This window comes from Dipteris shenzhenensis, chromosome 4 (assembly GCF_047967505.1).
Source record: "Dipteris shenzhenensis isolate YYH24624 ecotype China chromosome 4, Dip_SZ_1.0, whole genome shotgun sequence".
Lineage (NCBI taxonomy): Eukaryota > Viridiplantae > Streptophyta > Polypodiopsida > Gleicheniales > Dipteridaceae > Dipteris > Dipteris shenzhenensis.
Genome location: NC_141599.1, coordinates 19,327,515 through 19,350,805, shown reverse-complemented (window position 1 = coordinate 19,350,805; position 23,291 = coordinate 19,327,515). Strand labels below are relative to the sequence as shown.

The window sequence follows — 23,291 nt, the reverse complement described above, 5'->3', positions numbered from 1 at the left end:
TATCCAAGAAGAGTCGCATCTGCACCTTGTGTTATCGATAGGAGATCGACTCAGAGGAGCACTTCACCTTCAGGTCCCTGTATACTATGAGATCCGATGCTGCTATCACTGTCTCTTTAGGGATGGTTTTAGGTCCCTCTCCAGATTCCTCTCCGACCCAGATTAGGAATGCCTAAGGTCATCCATGAGGCAGTTAGTTACAGAGAGCATCTACTCAGATTACAGAGACAGGGACACGGCACACAATCAAACTCATCTCAGAGTATGATTACAGAGTTCTTCCAGCAAGATCACATAGACCATCAAACCACGGGAGGTCGACAACGTAGAGATCTAGAGCTAGCGACACAACACACTCAACAGATGACGGACGCACAGATCATGTTGGGTGACATCCCCATCCATGTTCAAGATTGGGGCACAATCAACATCAGTTACCGTGGCCCTTGTCAGACATAGAGCCATCACCAAGATTTCCTAGCCACGATGGACCAGATCCACAGATAACTGCCAGCGCTCTATCTCTCGCTTCATGCTAGTACAGCCCCGCCCATCTTCGGGCCCACCACAATATCCCACACCTTTTTGGAAACCCCATTCAGGTACCTAATGTACCTGATCAAACTTGATATTAAAATGATGATGATGACCATGATGCTATGACTACGTAGTACTTAGCATGGGTGATGATGCTTGTTTAGTAGCTCCACCCTTTTAGCTAATTGTGTCAGGTTTCTCTCAATCTCATAGACCCTTGGTCTTCCAAAGACTTTAATAATCTCTCTCTCTCTCTCTCTCTCTCTCTCTCTCTCTCTCTCTCTTTTCCCCATCCTTACCTCTCGCGTCCGTACAGCCACGTCCGTACCTCTCTGTCTGTACTTCTCTGTTCGTACAGCCCATTGCTCATCAGCAGCCCGTCAGTAGCAAACACACTGATCCTAACTCCGAGTTGGGCTAAACCTCCAACCCAACCTGGGGGTTAGGTTCAGCTAGGGGGTTCAACAGGAAGCCAATTATGGACTGGCCTACCCTCTCCTCCAAGTCCGCGTCAACTCCTTCAACCTCCATCATGACTCGGTACTCTACAATTGCAGCCATGACACCCTCTCCTTATGCATGGAATTACCAACAAGAAGGCTCAAAACGACCCATCCTTGGGCAACAGGATCATATTTTTTATCTGCATCAAGAAGTGAGAGAGCTACGATTGGAACTAGCAAAAGTAAAGGCTCGACTTCACATTCTGGAAGGGCTTGGTAAGCAAGTAGTAATTGATGAGGCTGTAAAATCTTATAAGGATTCCCCCTCTACCCCGCAGCTAGCCTCCACAGTCAAAGATCTTTTTCACATTGAAGTACAAACTGCTAAGAAGGAAGTGATTGTGATACTGAAATATTGACAAAGATCAAAGCAAGCTTGCCCAACATTGAATGGGTGGATGATGATGAGCAGGACGACTCCATGCTGTTGACTCCAGGCCAACTTCTATTATGCACTATAAAGGTCATGCAATCCTTACACTGAAGTCAAAAGATATGCGGATCAAGCTTCTTCGACAATCTTACAAGCTGAAAGGTACCAAAGTATGGATACCAGAGGAGCTCAACTCAAGAATAAGGCAACTGAATTAGCTGAAGTCAAGGCTGCCAGAAAGGATGGAAAATGGGCAATTTACCGTGAAAGAGTAGCCCTAATCAGAAAGTTTAAATCAAAACCAAAAGGCTGTTTACTCTTTCAGACTATTATGTAGACACTCTAAAATAATGAGGGTTGCTTTTTGCAATCCTTGGGAGCTGCCATGTGCCCTTCCTAAAGCAAATGTACTAGAGGGTTTCTTGCTGTCCCATAGACCTTTTGGTCTCCCATGGACGTTAATAGACTCTCTCTCTCTCTCTCTCTCTCTCTCTCTCTCTCTCTCTCTCTCTCTCTCTCTCTCTCTCTCTCTCCCCCCCCTACAGCTCCTGCTCCGCCCCTGCACCTCCCGCTCCGCCCGCCAAGCCTCTCCCGTCGCGCCCCCCGTTGCTCCTCGCCTACCCTGCTCGCTCCGCCCTCTTGCTCCCTTGCTCCGCCCTCCTACCCTGCTCGCTGTGCCTCCTGCTTGCTTCACCTGCCTATGTAGCCCCCCCCCCCGTCTGCTACTGTCTCCCACCTGCTGCACCTCCCCACCCTTGCAGCTCCTCCTTGAAGCTTCCTCCACCGTTGCAGCCCTTCACTCACTGCAGCACCTCCATCAGCCACCCGCCTTGCAGGCCCCCCTAACACCGCCCTAGCCACCCCCTCCAGCCTTCTCCACCTGCAGCCCCGTCTGCTTGGCTGCGCTTCCATCCGCATCCCTTCCTACCTGCCTCCGACTCCCCTCCTGCTCGCCCGGGGTGTGCCTCCCGCCATGGGGGGGGAGCTTCTGCTCTCGATCGTGCACTAGGACTTGCACCAAGGAGACACAAATCAGTTCAAAGAAACGGGAAAAGGCGAAAAAGAGATGGACAAAGGCAAGAAAGACGACAACAACAAAAAAAAGCAACCAACACAACTGAAACTTGAGGATGTGAACACGCGCTACAACCAAATTGGACTTGGGGTTGGCAGCAAAGCAAAGGCGAGGCCCACTTTACTCTCAACTTCAACCTCTATCTCCGCTTCTATTTCGACTTCAGCCCCCGCTTCAGCTTCAGTTTCATTTCTAGTTTCAGTTCACGCTACATCCTCACCTTCAGGTTCAACTTCCACTTCAGCCTTAGTTTCAACTTCAGGTCCAGTTACAGCCTCTACATCCCCAGCTACAGCTACAACCACTGCCAGTGACATACCCATACCCATGACATCGGCTGCTTCCCTCCCTTCCTCTCCCGTTACAGCTCTCACCGCTTATGACACCTGCTTTGGAGGTGTCATACACTGCTCCGCATTACACCTCGATCTTTCTCTCCCCTCTGCCTCCTACTCTCCCACACCCTGTGGGGATCGCCTCATCCATGCCACTATCATCTCCATATCGTACCCAGCCCACCCACCAGTCACCACCCAACCTCCGACCTCTCATCCTCACACTTGCCACAGCCCTTCCAGTTTCAGCTAGGACACGTACGAGCTGACCCATCAGAGGCTTGGGAGAACTTGCTGATGGAGGTACACAGTATCCGTGAGCGTGAGATCGAGCTGACACGCTTCGCACAGGAGCATGTCCGCTTCACTCAGGAGCAGGAGCGCGTCGTACAGTAGGCTTGGGCTCTATTCGAGACCAGGCTGGTCATTCAGGGACTCAGACAGGACATGTTGCAGCTCCGACAGGAGGTCATCACCATACGCACAGTGCTAGGAAGCACTCCAGTTGTTGAGGCACAGATTGCGAGCATGCAATCTGCAATTGAGGAGACTTCCAAATGGGTCGATGTCGCCAAACAGGAACCTGCAAGGGCAACCATTTTGGCTACTCTCATGGAGCAGCAGCAAAGAGCCAGTAAGGCTCTCAACATCAGAGTACGTGGGATCCCATGCACTGAGGCTACACCAATGGTAGATGCGACGGCCTTCGTGGCCACTACTCTGGGGGTTGCTGAGCACAAGATAGAGAGGGCATGGGGGGTGGGGAGAGACCCCAACCAAGAGCAGCCCTTGATCATACGGTTCCATGACGCTCAGGCATGACTTTTGGCTTTACCGCGTAGGTCAGCCCTACGAGACCAACGAACAATCTCCATGGATGACAACCTCACCCCACTTCAAGTTGAGGGGAGGCGCTCCCTGCTACAGCAGCGGAATCAGGCCCGCAAGGAGGGGAAGTGGGCAGTAGTACGAGATGGACGACTCCTTACAGGCCCCCGTCAGGCATCCACCCCCCCTCCCACATAGGGAGGCAGGGTCTATGAGACTCAGATCTCCGAGACCCTATCTTGCACCATTTGGAACTGTAATGGTCCCTTATGGTCAAAACCAAGGAACTTCTCGGAATCCTACACAAGTCGCGACATAGTCTTTTACACAGAGATAGATCAAATTCTAGAGCCCCCACTACCAGTTGTCAGTGGGTACACATGGGAGTCTGCTTACAAGGATGAGACCAGAGACATAGGGGGGTACGAGGATCAGGAAGAGAAGCAATTCTCTACAAATCCACCCTTTTGGGAACCATTTCAGTAGAGCAGAGGGATACACATTCTAGGTTTCTTTGGATCCGTATCTGACACGTGGACAGCCGGGATCTGTTTGTCGCAATATGCTACTTCCCTCCCGAGACATCCCACTTTGCTAGAGATATTTGGAATGAGGCTGAGACATCCCCATTCGCAGCCCTGTATCAGTCCATTGTTGACTTCTCGAGCCGTGGAGAAGTCCTCCTAGTTGGGGACTTCAACGTGAGGAAAGGGCCCATCAAGTACCACTCCTCAACTTCAGGGATGATTCCATTCTACTACCAGGCATTGACCTTGAGGATGCAAGTATACTACGGGTTTCGGCTGACAGACCAGGTCCAGTCACATCTTATGGGTAGGCCCTATTGGACCTTGGCACGATGCATGATCTCATTATTTATAATGGTCTTGACAGATGGCCCGTCTCAGGTGGTTTCACATGCTTTCCACATGGGGAAGGTTCTAGCGTTGTTGATTACATCATGGGATCCCCTGCCTTCACATCTCACATCACTGATTTTACTGTACCACCTCTTCCTCCAGGGGCTGACCATACCTACCTATTCTTTAGCATTTCCACTCCCTATCGCACATCACCCTCCACCCCGCTAATTTCTTACTCCACCTATCATGATATACACTTCGACCGTGATCACTCAACTATTTACTCACGCCGTCTATACATAGTTCTCGCTTATATTGCCTTCATACCTCTATTAGAGGACCGCGCTGCCCTAATCACCCCTCCACGCTTTCCGTCACACCACTCACTCCATCCGCCCACCACCACCTGGGACCGTACCTTGTAATAGTTGGGACGATGATGAGTGTAAGGCTTTACACCGTCTGCTCAAATTCAAAACTAAAACCAGTATTTCAAGCGAACCAAAGACACTACACGCAAGTATCGTCGACGACTGGTATGTAGAAAGAAACTAGATTTCGTTCACTGAAACGAGAAGGAACTACTAAACATTTTGTTTAGTAACAACTCTTAAGGACTTTTGGCGGATATTTCTTGAGGGATGGTCCCCCTCACCACTCACTGACATTTAAGTCTGGTATAGTTATGTACGCATACTATATGACATCTCAAACTAGCCAGCAGTCCCTGACCTCTCACATTTGCCACGCCCCACTTCATGTACCCTCTTCACTAAGGGGGGATTGAAGGACGTTGTAATGAAACTTCATAATGACCGAGCGAAGGATCATGAGGGACTATGCACTGAGTTCATTGCATATGGGATTAACCTCCCTAGCCCCATCATCATCTTGTATGATGACAAATGCAATCCCGTGGCTCAGGCACGCATCCGTTAGAGACATGACTCGAAAGGCATTCAATCTGGCAATGTTTGTGTCATCATTTCGTGCATGTATGATAAGGCCCCCTTGAAAGGAATCGACAAGGATGGGGCTGACGTGGACCTCAAAGAGAACGCGTTACTCGTGGCCCGTTGAACAAGTGGTGAGTTCTTCTATCATGTCCTTCTTCCTTTGCATCAGCTTAGAGTGGGCTTTGTTGGATTTTTCTGAACCCATTTTACCAATTTTTGTGAATAGATACCTGATGATATAGCCCAGTCCGCCGATGATGAGGACATGCCTCCATACGACGGGGGGTGCAACTTTTATGAGAGGAAGACTGCGTGGTCCCAGGGGTGCTACTTCAACACAAAGGGGAGGTAGACGAAGAAGGACAATTCGACTCGATCCCTCAAACATGTAGGCTCTTATCAGCGCATCATAAATGGGAGGCCTATCCTCGGACCTCCGCGGAGCCTTGGCTACATCTGCTAGGGCTAGCACTGGCACTTCTAAGCGGGCTTCCAAAGGAAAGAGGAAACTTGTGATGCAAGAGAGTTTAATCGAAGAAGAGGAGGAGGAAAATTTGGATAGTTCCTCCAGCGAGCGTAGCAAAAGTGTGAGCACACCCTCTTCCCAAGGGCGACGCGGCAAAGACTTAGGTGGACGTGCACTAAAGCGGCTAGCCAATAATGAGACACTTTTCCCTTTCATCCTGTAGTTTTTGTAATATGTTTGATGACAAGGCAACGAATGCATGTGCAATACACATATGACAAACACTTGCGCCCAATCATGCACAGCCATAGCGAGTTATCGGATGTTGACTTTCGAAAGAAATGGAGCAAAGCGTACTATAGTGTGAACGACAAGCTCTTGAAGCATACGCGTCGACTCCTAAAGGTTAAGATGCCGATCGCATCCTTGTTAAGAGGAAATGCTACCCTTTGGCGAGACCTCTCAAACTGGATGAACGGACAATTCCTGCCCCCAAGACCTACCAGCCCAAGAGTCGACCAACCGTAAGAGGAAAGCTAGAACCTGCCCAAGGTCCCCATCAATACGTTAGGCCAATTCTTCGAAGGTGATGATACTAATGCGGCTATCCCCACCATAACCTACCAGAACCAAAAGGTTGATGCCATCCTGAATGGAGGAGTGGGTGGTGTGAGTGTCTGCACCAAGGAATGCTAGGAGAGGTGGGGAAAACCTTCTCTCCAGCAAACCCACCTGGTAGTGAAGTTAGCCGACGACGGAACTGCTAAACCCTTGGGAGTTCTCACAGGCATTAACATTAAGGTATTTGACTTCAATTACCCCGTTAGATTTGTAGTCATGGAATTTACCCATTAGCCTGGATATGAATCCATCCTAGGCATGCCCTTCTTGCGAATGTCCGGACTTGAATATGATTGGTGCACAGACAACATCTATTTACGGCATGAGGAGCAAATTGTGCAAGTGGAATTGTGTACATACAAGACCCACCCACTACCAGGACAACTATTTGCGACGGATGACACAACCAACAGGACCGTGTCCCTAAAGCTATTCCAAACCTATGGAAAAGAAGAGGACGAGAGGAAGGCAGATGAATTTTGGTATGGCCCTCTCCTCGAGCCAAAGTTCTCTCAGAGTTGGCTGCATATTCTAGCAAACATTGACATCCCAGAGAGAATAAGGTTTAAATTAACAACCCCCAAGCACAAAGGGTTGAGCCCGGTGGTTCCCCTCAGAATTTTAAACATAGTTCGACTTCACAGTCGGGGTAGTGCGTAAGGGAAAGACCCACGTCCTAGCCGACCACCTCTCAAGGATTCCAAATGGGAAAGCTTCGACGGGAGTCAAGGATGATCTCATGGATGCTCCCCTATTCCTCGTTGACATCATTCCTGACTGGGCAACCGAAATAGGCCACTACTTGGCCAACGGGTTGCCTTTGGACAAAGACCTTAAGAGGCACAGAGCCCGCAAACTCATCTATTAGTTAATTGCAGGCCAACTATCCTGCATGGTCAAGGATGGCATCATGCGTAGATGCGTGTGTGAGCACAAATACATCGGCGTGCTCAAAGAAGCGCACTCCGAGATAGCAGTCGATCACTTCACCTTCGCTGATGTTACAGCACGTAAAGTGCTGTAGGTTGGCCTTTGGTGGCCGACTCTCTTCAAAGATGCAGCTGAGTTTATCAAGCGATGCAACCCCTGCCAACGCATGCAAATCCCACATAAAGCGGACCTAATGCCCGTAAAGGGAATATTAACCGATCAACCCTTTGAGAAATGGGGCATAGATTTTATTGGACTGATAAGCCCATTAGCTAAAGGAACAGGGGCCATATTCATTATCTTGGCCACAGATTATTTCACCAAATGGGTGGAAGGGAAAGCCACAAGAAAAGCCGATGCGCGATCCACCGCGAAGTTTTTATACGAGCAAGTCATCGCGCGGTTCGGGTGTCCCTTAGAATTGGTCAGTGATGACCAAGGAACTCATTTCTGCAACGAAACTATAACGATCCTAACCAACAAAATTCATGATTATACATAAAAACTTGACGCCATACTACCCCAGGGCAAACGGCCTGGTTGAAAGCTCGAATAAAACATGCTGCAAGATTATAACTTGCATTGTCAAAGCTAGCCATACTGACTGGGAGCACAAGCTCATCACAGCCTTGTGGGCCTACCAAACATCATATAAGGTGGCCACGAACTGCACCCCCTTCAGCCTAGCCTTTGGGGTGGAAGCAGTTATGCCAATGGAATATGTAGAGCCTAGCCTTCGCATTACAGTCAAGGAAAGGCTAATTGAAAATGCCTTGATGGAGCACTTAATCGATCTTGAATGGCTAGACAAGGCAAGATTGCGTGCAACCTACTGCCTTCAGGTGGAGAAGGCACGATGAAAAAAATGGTTCAACTGCAACCTTAAAAAAAAGGACCTCAAGGAAGGAGATCTTGCACTCATCTATAGCATCGTAACACCAAACATAAGCTTAAATATAGGGGCATGGGTCCCTACCATGTGGTGGATATTACTCCACAAGGGGCGTGCCGAATAGCTACCTTGGATGGAGTAGAAATGGAGGGCTACCTCAACGAGAGTAAATTGAAAAGATACTATGGCCCCCTCACCCTGCAGAGCCTCCAGGCCATCCATAGGGAAAAGGAGATTAAGGCCGAGGTGGACTGGATGAAATGTCAAGCCATCGAAGAAGCCAAGGCATGTAACACCAAGATCAAACAATGTAAGTAAATGGCCTTGCGCTTAAGGCAAAACTTGACCATCCAGGACTAATTGATGAACTAATAGTAGAATCAGCTAGGTTGAATGTCCAATTGCAGGGTCCGAGCTTATGCATCTAGGCACTCATAGATCCGGGAATGAGCCATAACTTCATCTCCCACGAAGTATGGGAAAAGCTGTGAGTACCTCTAAATCTTACTGTGGCTTTAGTCCACGCCATCAATAGTCAACTCTTAAGAACATTAGGGTATGTGGAATTGAAACTAATGGTTGTTTGTCAGGACGTAGAGATTCATTTTTATGTTCTCCCCACAGAGGTGACCGACAAAGAGATGATATTGGGAAGGACCTGGTGCTATGTCGTGAACTACTAAATTGACTGGAGGGCTAGAACAACATCTCTCACAAATGAGGGAGGACTGCAGTTATTCCGCTTTGTGAACTTCATCCCACTCCCCCCATAGTACCACCACCTGCCAGAGGCTAAGGAGTTTTAAATGAAGGTGATTCCAAGGCCCCAAAAACCTCTAGCACTCCTGGTTCTGACCGTGGAAGGAAGTCTAAACCTGAACAATACAAACGGATGTCGTGCGAGCCGCCTTTGGCCTCCTAGTCATTGCCAACAAGTACGTCGAGAAGAAAAAGATGCCCAAGGCCCTCGTCCAAATCTGCAAATATTATGAGCATGCCAATGCTTGCTGTGATCACCACAATTTTTGGAATTTAATTTTGATTTTTGAGTTCACAACTTATACATGAGTTTCTTCTTGAGGATGGATTTTGAGATGTTTTACTTGCTTAGTTTGCATCTTTAGGGTTTCACTTGCTTACATTGGTGGTTTGGGTAGATTAGGTCCACTCCATTTGCTTTAGATTAGCTTGTTGTCTATGTAGGATGTGCACACACATGACCTTAGCACTATCAGATTAGTTGCATTACATTGCCTTTATTGTTATTGCTCCTCGAGTGGGTCTTTAAACACTTGCACCATTGCTTCCATTGGTTAGTTATGTCCTTGGATGATATTTTATGTTTTTGGAGTTCTCCCTACATTACAGACATCCTTTTTGGTGGAGACTCATGGAACATTTTCTCTCATGAAGATACTGAGGTATAGACCAATCCTTTATTACCTCTAATTTTTTGGGGGGTACATTTAGATCCCTTCTCTAGAGAAAATATAGCTTAGATAACACTCCTCTTTTGATTAATATAAAGTTTATTATCTCTCAAGACTTAGAATATTACCTTTAGATGCTACTTGTGTTCCTCTATTGTCTTGGAATAGACAATGATGTCATCAAAGAAGATGCTAGTAAAGCATTGATGGGGCTTGAATAACTTTTCCACGTTAAGTGATTGAAGTTAGCTAGTGCTTTAGTAAGACCAAAAAGCATTACTAAATAGTCATATAAACCAAACATGGCATGAAATTCTGACTTATGAATATCTTCTTGCACAACTCTTATTTGATGTGATCACTTTTAAGATCTATTCTACTAAAGTGTGTATATCCTTCAAGTTTATCAAATATATCCTCTATCTTGGGGACATGGAATCTATTCTTAATGGTGATCTTGTTTATAGCAATATAGTCTACACACATTTTCATAGGTATCATATTTCTTTTGTACCATTAGAATGGGAGAGAAAAATGGAGATTTTGAGCCATTCATGGATCACCACCAATCCACCGTACCCAACATCCTAGCAAGATTGGCAGCCCCCCAGGTCACCAACTAGGCGGACTATTTTTGCAACCAGATGCGGGAGGACCTCAAGACACACGGCAAAGTCCTTGACAACCCTATGCTCTACATGCCAGTACTCTACCATATGCTGCATCAGCAACCGCCAATCGAATATGGGATGCCCTCCTACTATGGACAACAACGATGTCCCTCCAGCACCCCCCTCCTCCCCACCCGAAGATGTTCAATGGTGACCCGATCTGCAGTCCTTCCAAGATCTTCTTGACAACGCCCTAATGCATCACTAGAAGACGTAGCTCAAAGGCTCTTGCCTCAACCTCTATAAAATTATGGAAGTTTGCCCCCCTACCTAGTTTATCACCCAATCCTTCAACGATTAGCGGCAGACCCATCCGAGGCGCACACACGACGAGTACCACCTCACTCCTGATGCTCCTGTCCCCCTCACCGACTCCGATGCCGACCTTCAACCTCGTTGGCGCATTCCCTGTTTGAAGAAGGAGCAATTTTGGCACTGCTATCGCAGTGCACAAGTCGACCTGTGGATCCACCCCCTGTACATGCCCATGGAATGCCACTAGACTTGGGCCCACTTCCACAAGCTCCAACAGAAGGACCCCAATTTTTTGTACAACTTTTCGAAGTACAAATTTCCCAAGGAAATGACCCTAGAGAGATTTTGCTTTCGCCTCCAGTCATTCAATGACACCTACGACTCTGTTGCCGATCCCGTGGTCATTGCAATGGTCCACTTCAACCGAATCATCCTCTTGCTCCTCTGTGATCTCCTCGTCCACAGTGGCCTGACGACAAGCTCCATAATCTCATCAACCAAATTGTCTTCAACCTCGACATTGTCCCCTCTCAATTCCAGGACCTCCGCCTCTACCTTTGAGTCCGCAACCTCCATGGCCATCACATTCGCACATATGAGGACATGCATGCCACCCACTTTTGAAGTTCTCACTTGTACTTCACCGGTATCACCCCCTGCCAATTAGACTACTACACAGTCCTATAGACGGTCCTCTCCACCCACCTCCTCTAGCATGGATGATCCGAGGGCGGCTCAACAACAACAAGAAGGGGGGCATATTAACAGCCACAGCCATAGAATGCATGGTAATGAGTGATTAGAGGTGATTAGAGGTGATTAGGCTTTATGATTTAATGGCCATAGCCATGGAGAACTCCTGCTACTTTCCCACTAAGAAGGTCAATCAGACCAGGGTGTCCTCTCTCTCCTCTGTTGTTTGCAATAGGCATTAGGTTGCCTTATCCAAGATGGTGTAGACAAACTTGGGAGATTGAAGGTATTCAACTCAAGGGAGGGAAGAAAATTGTGACTCAATAGTTTGCTAACAACACAAATCTCGCACCCCAAAATATCCCACATCCCAATTCAGTGTTTAGGGTCACAAATAAAGATAGTAAAATGGATATATATATGGAACAAGGAGCAAGCCTCCAAATTTTTTGAAAGAAAATGGGTACAAGCTACTAAAAGAAGGTGAATTTGTCAAATTGCTAGGCATCCCCATGGTTAAAAGTGCACAAACAACAGTAGATGGAAGTGGGTAATACACTGAGTAATGAGTAAGATTGCCAAATGGCAAGGACTCCAACTTTAGTAAGAAGGAAATTCATGCTCGACCACTTTCTATACCCTTCTATAATCTACTTCATCTCATGTTGGTATCCATCAAAAAAGTTCTTTGAGTAGATCGACTCTCTTTTCAAAACCTTCTTGTGGGGAGAGCAACTTGGCTAAAGAAAGTTAGCTAAGGTAAAATAGAAGTTTTGCACTTTTCCAAAGAGGATGGGGGTTTTGTGTATAGTAAATATAAAACACTCCACTTGATTCATGAGCCAGTGGATCCTAAAAGCATTTCAACAACCAGACTCGGTATGGGGCACTCTTGCTAGATATAACATTTCAAAAGTGAAACCCATTTGGTGTCAGCATTGTAAAGGTCTCCCAAAAGAAATAGCTATTTTGGCAAAAAAACAATGTGTTGCCAAAGGGTCTGAACTATGGAAATGAATGTGGAGGGTGCAAGAGAATTTAAGACCCTTCTTGTCCTAGAAAGGCTTCTCCATAAAGACTGGAACCATTTGGGGAGATGAGACTTTAGAGAATAGATCAATCAAGGATGCACTAAGGCTAAACAAAGAGTGTTTGAGAGTTTGACAGGATCTGTGGGAGAGCAGAAGAAAAGTGGAAAGAGGATGTTGAACAAAGGAAAGATTCTAGGTTAAATAGATTTGACATCATGTTGATTCAAGAAAGGAGAGACCTTTGGGATACAGAGTCACTCTCATGGATTGGTGTAAGGCTACAACCCTGAACCTCAAGGAGTTTGGATGGCTGGGTCAAAATTCATTCTTCCCAATTCCTCTTATAATAGACTCTCGAGGAATTGGTAGACCAACTTAATAGAGAATGGCATGGGAAGGATACAACCCAAATCTAGGACAAAAGGCTTGAAAAAATATGGCACAAGGATATCTCAAAAAAACAGGCTTGTCTGCTATGGTTAATATTGGATGCAGCTGTTTGGATAGTGATAGAGCGAGAAGAGGTTAGTGAGATGGCAAATGCCAAAGGTGTCAACATTCTAATGAGTACATTCCTCACCTCTTCAATGAATTGCATGTGGTGGTCTGCCAAAGTGTGGGACCTAGTTAGATGTCATATTGTGCATTTTCCCTTTTATTATGCTTATATTCTCTTAGGAGACATGCCTACATGTGTGTAAGGTGACTAGAATGTCATTAGATGAAATGTTTTATAGAATATTTGGGCTCAAAGATGCTCTAATGTGTTTAGAGAAGAGACTGTTAATGCACGGCACTCGATTCTAAGATGGTGGTTGACTTCAGGTTCACACAAAAGATCTAGAGCACGTGGAGCTCTTGGTATAGCACGTCATAAATGTTGGTAGAAAAATGTGGCCAGGGCCAAGCTTCTAGCTAGGGATGGGCAAGAAGCGAGTTTTTCGAGCGAAATTTTTTTGGCAACCACCACAGTTTGTTCCATCTATTCCACTTGTGACAACCCACACTAAACCATAGTTAGGTTTAGGGTTAGTTAATTATGCCACCTAAACACACATTGCCCTAGAAGAACAATTTGTAAACAGCATGTGAACAGCCTCATGGTGAGACCTTTGCAACAAATGGAAAAGCAAGGCATGAATGCACAAAGCATGCCAAAAGCACAAGTGCACGAGATGACCATAACCCAGAACATGGCATCCACACATAAAGCATTAAAGGCACAGGAAGAACAAAGCATCATGCATCAAACTACATCAAGCAAAGAAGAGAACGCCATTGACATCAAGCATTAAGATGCAACAACCTTTCCACCTTTAGCCTACATTTTTATAAATCAAACCTGACCACCTGAGAGTATCCATGTAAGCACCCAGGGGAGGATTTGATCTTGTAACTCACATCTGACCATCTTGCAGTAGCCAAAGGATCATGGCACCAAGGGGAGGTGTTGAGATATGGTGCCATGATCACATATTAGAGGCTAAGATATGGTATAGGAATGTATTAAAGTAGCCACCCTAGGATGTGGACCACATGATATGAGGATGTGGATCGAGGACATCCACAAGGAGAGATGTGGATCAACCCCCTTGGATGACTTCGTGGGGGATGGGATCAGCACCGCGAAACGGGTGCGCAATGCAAATGATATCCCTGTACGAGGTACTGCTTATCAATTGTGTATTAGCTTAGGCAAAGTTTGAAACACAAGCTGGGCTTGCATTGATTTTTAGTGTTATGGTAGGTGGCATGCAACGCGGACAATTGTTATGGATGAGGTTGTTGCAGGTCTTCTCAAAACATGGAGACACGCTCCTCGATTGCAATGCAGGGTGCGGAGATTTGGCAGAAGCCGCAATGCAAGAGAGGCGGAGAGTCTTGTGCCTCGCCACAAAGGGAGGGGAAGCACGATTGCTAAGAGGCAGAGTATGGATTCGAGTTTGACATCTGTATCAATGTTTGTTGAAATTCAACTACGTACAATTTGGTTTTTCCTTCATGCAGTATCGCACTTTTGTAATCTCATCGAGCTTGTGGCTATGAACAGTTGCCCCCAGCTTTGAGGAAGCTAGTGATTTTTTATTTGAATGGGCTGTTACTACATAGGAGGCTAAAGACTCAGGGTGCCTTGCCGGCAAGGCGTTAGAGCTACGGAGCCACTAGGTCCTGTTAAGTCCTGGTAGTCCCACCCACTTTTATGGAGGATTGCATGGATACAGTTCTCCAGTAGTCTCTTGCCCTATTTATACCGATTAGCAAACCATGCCGGGACAGTTGAGGATTTTGTTTCCTAAAACCCCTTCCATGTGCCGCCCATGGAAGAAAATAAACAAAATTATAAAGCTACTTTGAAACGTCAGTAAAATTATTATTATCTGAGACTCGAAGTACTAAAAATTTTGTTTAAAAGCAAGTAGCATGGACTTAGGTCCAGTGCCTGCACGTGATTTCTTCGTCTGCATTCGTGAAATAAAGAAATGTATTCTCAACAAGCAGCATATACATGTGTCGGAGAGAGAGAGAGAGAGAGAGAGAGAGAGAGAGAGAGAGAGAGAGAGACGGAGGGAGGGGTGGGTTATGCAGAGAGAGAGAGAGAGAGAGAGAGAGAGAGAGAGAGAGAGAGACTGAGAAAACATGTGTGCCTAAGGATCTATGGAGCGCTCTAAGGTGGATGGAACCTATGTGGGAACATGATGAAGAGTGCTCATGACATGTACCTCAAGTCAATTAGGTTCCAAGATAGATTAGCTTGGACTCATAAACAGAATCTTGAGTGTATGTGTATATCTCTATTTAACAACACATGATAGGCTTCTTCTATAGAGAGAGCCCTTAGAATAGTCAACACTTTTCTATGCACCTTACCTTGGCGCACGTACACCATTACATGCATCACGTGGAGCTACATTTAACACATACAAGAACAAATAAGAATATGTGTAACATATGCAAGATAGCCACCTTGCTGCAAAGTTCAAAGGAAGTGGTAGTTTTGTCCTAGACAACCTTATCCATCATATTATCACTTATACGAATAGCCACCTTGCTACCAAGTTCGAAGGAAGTAAGATTCATAACCATTAAAGCTTCATGTCTGCCAAACCGATAAGGAAGCGTGGCAGCAATCGTTCGTCGCTCATTTAGTTCACAACGGGAATGAGGTGTTTACTCCTGGTGATGTATATCGAAGGGATTCCTTGTCATTCTATTTCACCTCATATAACTGGTTAATCGGGCTCCACTTATGTCCATTGGGGGGCAACCCTACAATGAATGTTTCTATAATGCCTCCCAATTGACTCTTTCTTTTCCAGGTTGAGGGCCCTATACCATTGGCCTGCCTTGCCATCTAGACTAAGGCCAAACGCATTAACCATTTCTAGATCTCTAGGAGCACCAACGGCTTTGCATATTTGCTCGAATTGCTCCACATGGGAGACCGGATCTCCTTCCCCAAGGAATTTAGTCATCAACTTGGAGATGTCTATGGGTCGACTCCTAGAGGGATTGGTAATCCCTGTTGGAAATATGGGTGCAGCCGGGGATGATGTGGCCCCCCTTCCTAGTGCGTTCACCAGGATGTGCATCGCCTCATCTGATAGCACCGTTTGGGAAGATGGTGGCGGCAGCGTCGTTGTGGGCCTAATGGGTCATAGGGTCCAAAGCTTGGACCTGGTGGCGGGATCCACTGAGTTACTGATGCTGGCGTTGAGGTTGAAAAGCCTGCTCCCCCATACATTTGAGCAGTAGCTATGGGAGTGAACTGTTGGACTCCAAGAAGGAGCGGGTACTGGGCATCTGCATGGAGGTTCCTTGCATTGGATTGTAAGGTGGAACTTACAAGCTACGTAGTCGGGGAATGTCAGGGGCACCTGGACGATCGAAAGTTCATAAGGGTTCCCCCCTTGAGAGTCTCGTGCGTTTCCTTGGCCAAGGTCTCACCCTGCGAAGTACCTCATCCATGGGTCTTCGTCCTTCATGCGTTCCAAATCAGGATGTCTAGTGAAGGTCGTGGGACCTGAGTCCACAAAGGCGGCCCCACTCCCTATCTATAGCTCAGGGGCTGATTGTTACTGGCCTCCCCTTTCCACGAACATACTGGCGAAGGTGTTCTCCATGTCTGCTAAATCTGTTCGACCCAACCGTTCAAACATATTGGATATCGTACCTCTTAACCTGGAGGCTACACAAGGAGCAAGAGAGTTAGGTGGAGCCAAGCTAGTGTAGGGAGCTTCGGAATCCCTTGGACCTGCGGGGTCTTGCATTTCTTTGTTTGCACTTTATCTTGTCGGCGGAGCTAGAGGTGTCCTCCCGTCAAGGCCCTAACATTGAGTGAGAGCCAGGAATGGAGCTTCTGGTTGGAGCCGATCCCAAACTAGGGCGAAAAGTGGGCTGGAGCATAGCTCAAAACACTATCCTCGGGCTGGGGTTCCTTGGATAAAATTCTTCCAGACCTCAAGTGCATATATAAGATTTCCACGGAGGTAAACTCTGGCTCATATTTAATTCTGTATTTTTTTAACTGTCCCAAATATATCCCCACGAGCGTAGGGATAGACCTAAGGTGATGGGCGTAGGGATGGGACTAAGGCAACGGGCATAGAGATAGAAAGCTGACATGTGTTGATGAGATTGAGTGAAGATGGAATGCCCATGATCATGGGGTTAGCGCTAAGGCTACGAGCGATAAGGGCACTATGGTGACAGGTCGACGGGATAGCGCTATGGCGATGACCCGTGGGGATAGGAAATGTCTAAGAATGTTCATGAATTTCACCGACTTCTGTTTGGTGATTTCTTTGAGTTTTTGTTCTAGCTCTGAGTGTTTGTGGGTGCTATATATATATATATATATATATATATATATATATATTCATTTGGATTTTTGGAGGTTTTCTACCATATTTATAGAGCACATAATGGTATTCATGATGTCCAATTTCTTTGATGTCTTCAAGAAATCCACCAATATAGCCTAAAAACACAAACATTCAAAAATCATGAAATCTTAAATGTTTAATGCAACATGGTCCATGGCATTTCTTATGTCCATAGCCCTCACATTTTTATCCCAATAAAAATGAGGCTGTGTGATGTACACCTCCATGTCTTCCAAATTCAAAATTCAAAATTTTGAATTGCTCCCTCCCCCCCTCTTTTTTCTCATCCATCTTCCACATGCCTTCTCCTCCCTCCTACCACATCATCCTTCTGCTCCTCCTCCACATGCATGCTCATCCACTTCCTCCTCCTCTCTCCTCCCACATATGTTCTCCTCCTCATGCCTGCTCCTCCTTCCTCATGCTCATTCATGCTTCTCCTCGATCTTTCTCATGCATGTTGCTCCTCCCTCTTGCTTCTATCACCCGTTGGCGCTCCTCCCTCCTCCTCATGCATGTTCCTTCTCTTATGTGGCCTCCTCACTTGACCTTGAGATATCATCTTTATGCCCCTCTACAGTTGTCTTGTGTGTTGTTATGACATGAGGACTCGATATCCTTTGATCTCAATTTGTAGGAGGTTTTGACCTAGCATGATGATCAAACTATGGGATAATAGGTTGATACAACAAGAATAATTGTTCCACATCACAAGGCGCAATTGGGCTATGATGGGTATCCCAATCTATGATCAAATTAGAGAGGAGGGATGAGCTAGCAGGTTTTCCACCTCTGACAGATATGAAGTGCTCCCACAAGATGTCCTCTCTATCGTGGATTTTTCAATGTATCCTCTTCATCTTCGTCTAAACCAATGATGACCTCTTTTTCTTGCCTCCTGCTTTCCCTTATTGTTTCGATTAGACTTTCTCTATTGTTCTAATCTTCAAGGCTATCAAGGTGTTGAGGTCACCATCCTTGAAGAAGGAACTCCTCCATTTGTTGTTGAGATCACATGGTTGCCTCTGAAACTCCTTTGTAGACCATAGGGTCGATCAAGGAAATGTACTTGTACAAAGCTCTCCTATAAACCATAGGGCCAATCAAGGAAATGTATCTATACAAAGCTCCTCTATAGACCATATGGTCGGTCAAGGAATGGTATCTATATAGACCTACAAGGTACAATTTGATGGTGAATTTATTTGGTTGAGATGTTTTGACTGAATGTGATTTCACAAAATAATTTTTTTTTATAATCATTCTTCACCACTAGAACTAGAATCTCAAGTGGTATGAACACAAATAGAAATCATAAAGCTTCCGTGCTAGCTAACTCTATCAATGGTCAAACATGCTTTAATGTTTTATAAAATGATAATAAATATTTTAGAGTCTTTAAATGTAAAAATTTATATAGTGAATACAAATAACAATCATAAAATTTCTTACCATATAAATTGATAAATCTTAAAAGAAGAATGCAATGCAATAAAAATTTCCATATGACAATTTATATTTGTGTCATTATTATTACCTTTATTTTCATGTAGACAATAACATGTGTTCCATGAGAATATGAATCCATTGAGTCTTAAAAGTCTACCTTTGATGAACTCTGTTTAGGAAGATTGCATAAGATCTTTGAGCAAGCCTCTTTTATTACAACAATCTATAGCATGATCATACATATCTACAATGGTGCTATTATATTTGAATCCCAGTGTGTGAAGTTTTTGTGATGAATAAGAATGGGAATGTCCTTCAAGGCTCCCAAACCTACAAAAGTATAAGTCAATGCCTCTCTCTCTCTCTCTCTCTCTCTCTCTCTCAAACACGCACACAAATAGAACGAACTTTCCATGTACATTGCACCTTGCACCAATTGTGAAAATGGATATACATAAACCCTTTAGGGTTCCAAGTCTTTTCTATTTTAATAGTACCCTATAGGTTAGTGCTTAATTTCTCTTGGGTCAAGAGTTTCAAACCTTAGATACTTGAGTACTACATTTGTATGTGTATCAAGTATGGTTACGGTTATTTTGTAATGGGAATGCATACATAGAACATTATTCCACTACCTTGGATAATACATTCAAGGAAGTGCCTCAAATTAGGAAGACATTTAAGCATGACAAAAGTTAGTGCATGGGTGTATATATGAGTTTTTGTAAACTCTTTGAGACTACTATTTTGATGAGGCTATTGACGTGACATTTGAAATTTCCACAATGTACAAAACCCTTGACAATTCTTCAAGCAACTAACCTTTGACATGGCTAGAGCATGAATGACCATGTACTTTGAGGCTCAAATTACAAATAGCGACATGAAGCCTCGACATATCAAAAGATGTTATGTCTTACACCTTTATTTTTAGTTTCTTTTAGAAAAAGGAAAGCAGATACAAAACTTGGCCAAATTTAGGAGGTAACTCCCCATCGCCTATGCTACATAGCACCCAAAACACTACAAACAATCTCAGACGGCTCAGGCCCTTTACACACCAAAGAGTGCCTGCTCATCTCCTCCATTGGTGTGGATGGGCGCCCCTCCCTTTACACATAACAAACATTTAGGGGAGTCCAAAAGCTGAGTCAACTGCCACCTCGTACCCATGATAAGAGATTTCTTGGGCAGGCAACTTTGGGTACCCATTTTTCAACCAATCAGATTCAAGCACAAGATCATTTCCCATTAAATGCTCCCTTTTTATAAAGATTCTTGCTTGGGCGGTGTGTAACCCCCCTGCCCATTGAAGACTCTCCAAATCTTTTCTTGGCTGGCCACAAGTTGGGTACGTCTGGGGCATCCTTTGGCTGTGTGTAACCACCCTCAGACCCCATAAACACCCACCCACCAACTCATCATCCTCTCTTGAGCCCAAATCTTCCAGCATCATCTTAGCCACACTCTAGATAGCATCACCCAAAACCCACGCACCATATTTTCTAGAAGACTACGGCCCCCTGATGTATGGTCAAGAAGCACTCAAGGTAAATGAGAGATTGGCCGTTTCTCCCAGCAAGACCAACCACCACTTAGCGCTAACTCAGGTTAAACTTTTCCATCAATCCTATGAATCTAATATTTCCCGCCACCTTACTCCAAATTCTTTTAGCCACCACACACAACCAAAAGAGATGCGTGATGTCTTCAAAAGCTCACCCGCACGTAGAGTAGCAAGAGTTCAATTCCTTCCACTTTGCAATTCTTCCTCTTAGAGGAAGCCACCTATGAATAATCTTCCAAGGGAGGAAGCTTGCCTTCCCCACTTTGCAGCTGCTCCAAAGCTTTTTGAACCTGCCTAACCATCACTTCATGAATCTCTGCACTTTCCACTTATTATTCAAGAGACCAAACAGAGTCAAATTCTCCACCATCTTCCTATACACCACCTTCGCCAAGATTTTCTTTAGGCCCACCTTGCCCACATTCCATTGGTTGGCCCTCCAATCTAATGCAACAATTGGGTTAGAAGGCTAGTCATTTTGTACTGAGCCCAGCATCACAGAAAGTATCCCCAATTCTCCATCACTCAACCAAAACTTCTCCTTTTTTATCCAGCCTCTCTACCTCCAAGTAGCCCGTCTTTGATCCCAAATATGCACCCACTGCATCAGTCCTTTATTGTGCATATCCCTTGTCTTGGTCAAAACCAGGTATGCTATTGGTTTTTCATTAACCGTTATAGACCAAATCCACCATAAAATTTCATAGAGACTCGCATTACCTCTAAGGCCTGCACCCCCTTTCCATTTCATTAAGGGCCCACACTATTTACAAGCCTCCACTAACCCTCACTATGTCCGACCCCACTGTTTTCACAGGGAACCACGAGCAGATCGCCTCGTACCTGGTTAGGTCCTTCCAAGTACCAACCCCTCTACCTTAATATTTTTTGTAAACCATTTCACACATACAGCCCAGGGGGCATTAGATTCAACAGCTTGGGTAGCCATTTAGTCATCAGAGAAAGGTTTTTCTTATCTACATTAGGGATCACCAGTCCCCCACCCACTTTAAAGGCTTTCAAAACCTCCCAAGGAATATAATGCCACCTTCTCTTACCGCCATCCTCCATCCAAAGGAATACTCTATAACTTTTCAATCTCCAAGTGAGTTTTCTTGAATGGCCACAAAGAAGAAACATATGTTGTTGATGCAATAAGAATATGCTTGATCACAAGACATCTAGCATTCCAGCCCAAGGTCAGCCCATGCCATGTTCTCAATTTCTGTATGATCTTATCATGAAACCACTCGAATCTTTGCCTTAGTGAAATTCTCATTCCCAAAGCGGCACGAAGGTATCTAATCACTTCTCCCCTTTCAATTAGCTTCCTTGCAAAATAGTTAAGAAATTTCGGCTTGTCTCGTGCATCAGAACGCATCACAAAGGATTTCCCTCAACTACACAATAAGCCAGATACAACACGAATTCCTCCAGCACCTTAACCAAATTGGCCGCACTTTCACTACAATCAGCTATCATGCCCACCATGTCATCCGCAAAAGAACCACGAATAGAATTGTTCTCCAAACCGGTCTCAACCCCTTGATACAACCCAACTCTATTCCCTTTTTGATCCCATCTATCAGAGGCACTGTGCCTACAACAAACAAAAGCGGGGCCAAAGGGCACCCTTGACGCACTGATCTTTTAAGATCAAAATTGGCAATCGTTTCCCTGTGTTGGGGTAAAGGCACATTGCCACCCCTTTATTAAAGTTAAGACATCTATGACTGTCTTAAGACAGTCATAGGATAAAACCTAATCCTAATAAAACTAATGAGTTTGTGGTGTGGCTCATCACTTCACACCCGCACATTTAGAGTCCTCTCTCTTTCTCACTCTCTCCCTCTTGCTCTTCTTCCCCCTTCAGGCCCTTCAACTGGTATCAGAGCCTACCTCTCCTACTCTCCCTACTCCACTCCCTACCCTAGCCTAACCACCCCCTCAACGAACTCCTCAACCTAGCATCTGCAGCAGGGCCAGGCGGCGCTGAACAGCGCCAGCAGCTGCAACAGCAGCTACTAGCCGCTACAGCTGCGAGCAGGCAGGGCGACGGCGCATCGCGCAGGGCAGGGCGGCGCAGCAGCGCGCCACTTCGCAGGGGGCAGCGCATCGCGCAGGTGCAGGCGCAGGCTCCTTTCGCGCGCCGTACATCCGTACGTTGGCCGTACATCCATACATTCGTACGGACGGCCCTGTGCCGTACAGTACAGACTACCGTACTGTACGCTGACAGGCCCTTCAACTGAGCAGGGAGGTACATTTTTTTTCCCGAGATCTGTGTCAAAGGATACTTTTCTCCTTGGATCTGGCTTTTGCACAGGTACAGCAAGTACGAAAGTACAACAGGTACATTTTTTGTTTGGGGAAGAAAGAGAGGAGAAAGAGCACTCTACTCTTCATTCCTCTTGATTCAGGATCATCTTTCAGTTCACAAAACTGTGTTTTCTTGAAAGTACAGCAAGTACCTTCATTTACCTCGTGCTTGAGGAAAAGAGAACCACAGTGTGTGGTTGATTGCACAGTTATTTTATTCTGGGAAGGTAATGCCTTGATTTTGCAAGAGGACATATGCTTTTACTGGGTTTGAATCTCAGTTTACAGGTGAGCAGATCATAGGGCTTTTGCCCGGCAGGTGATGCTTTGTATGCCTTGAGGCAGTGTGGTGCCAGAGAGCACACATTTGTCTTGATTTCCGCAGTGTCGAGGTGACATTTTTCTTGCAGGTCACATTTCTTGTGCAACACTCAGAGAACCTCAGTTGAGCCACGCTTGGCCAGGGCCCATCGAGTTTACTCGGTCCCTAACTGTCCATCGTTGACAGTGCTCAAAAGGTTCCTCATTGAGTGTTTGTACGTTGGGATCTGTGTATGTCATTTCTACACAGGACAGTATATGCATTACACTGTTGGTTGATTTTGTCAGAGAGA

General features: G+C 45.6%; 1 protein-coding gene across 2 annotated transcripts in view; it reads right to left on the bottom strand.

Annotated features, from left to right (window-relative positions):
• Nucleotides 1-23,291, bottom strand: part of LOC147902560 (bifunctional dihydroflavonol 4-reductase/flavanone 4-reductase-like) — a 77,843-nt gene that overhangs the window by 10,978 nt on the left and 43,574 nt on the right. Inside the window, exon 6 of one of the 2 annotated variants that reach the window (XM_087373679.1) lies at nucleotides 18,841-19,121. The exons of the other annotated variant lie outside the window; for it this stretch is intronic. Within the exon in view, the coding sequence (XP_087229805.1) occupies nucleotides 18,965-19,121 (157 nt within the window). The 3' untranslated portion in view covers nucleotides 18,841-18,964. Of the gene's footprint in view, nucleotides 1-18,840; nucleotides 19,122-23,291 lie in introns of those variants that run through there. 2 annotated transcript variants of the gene reach the window in all.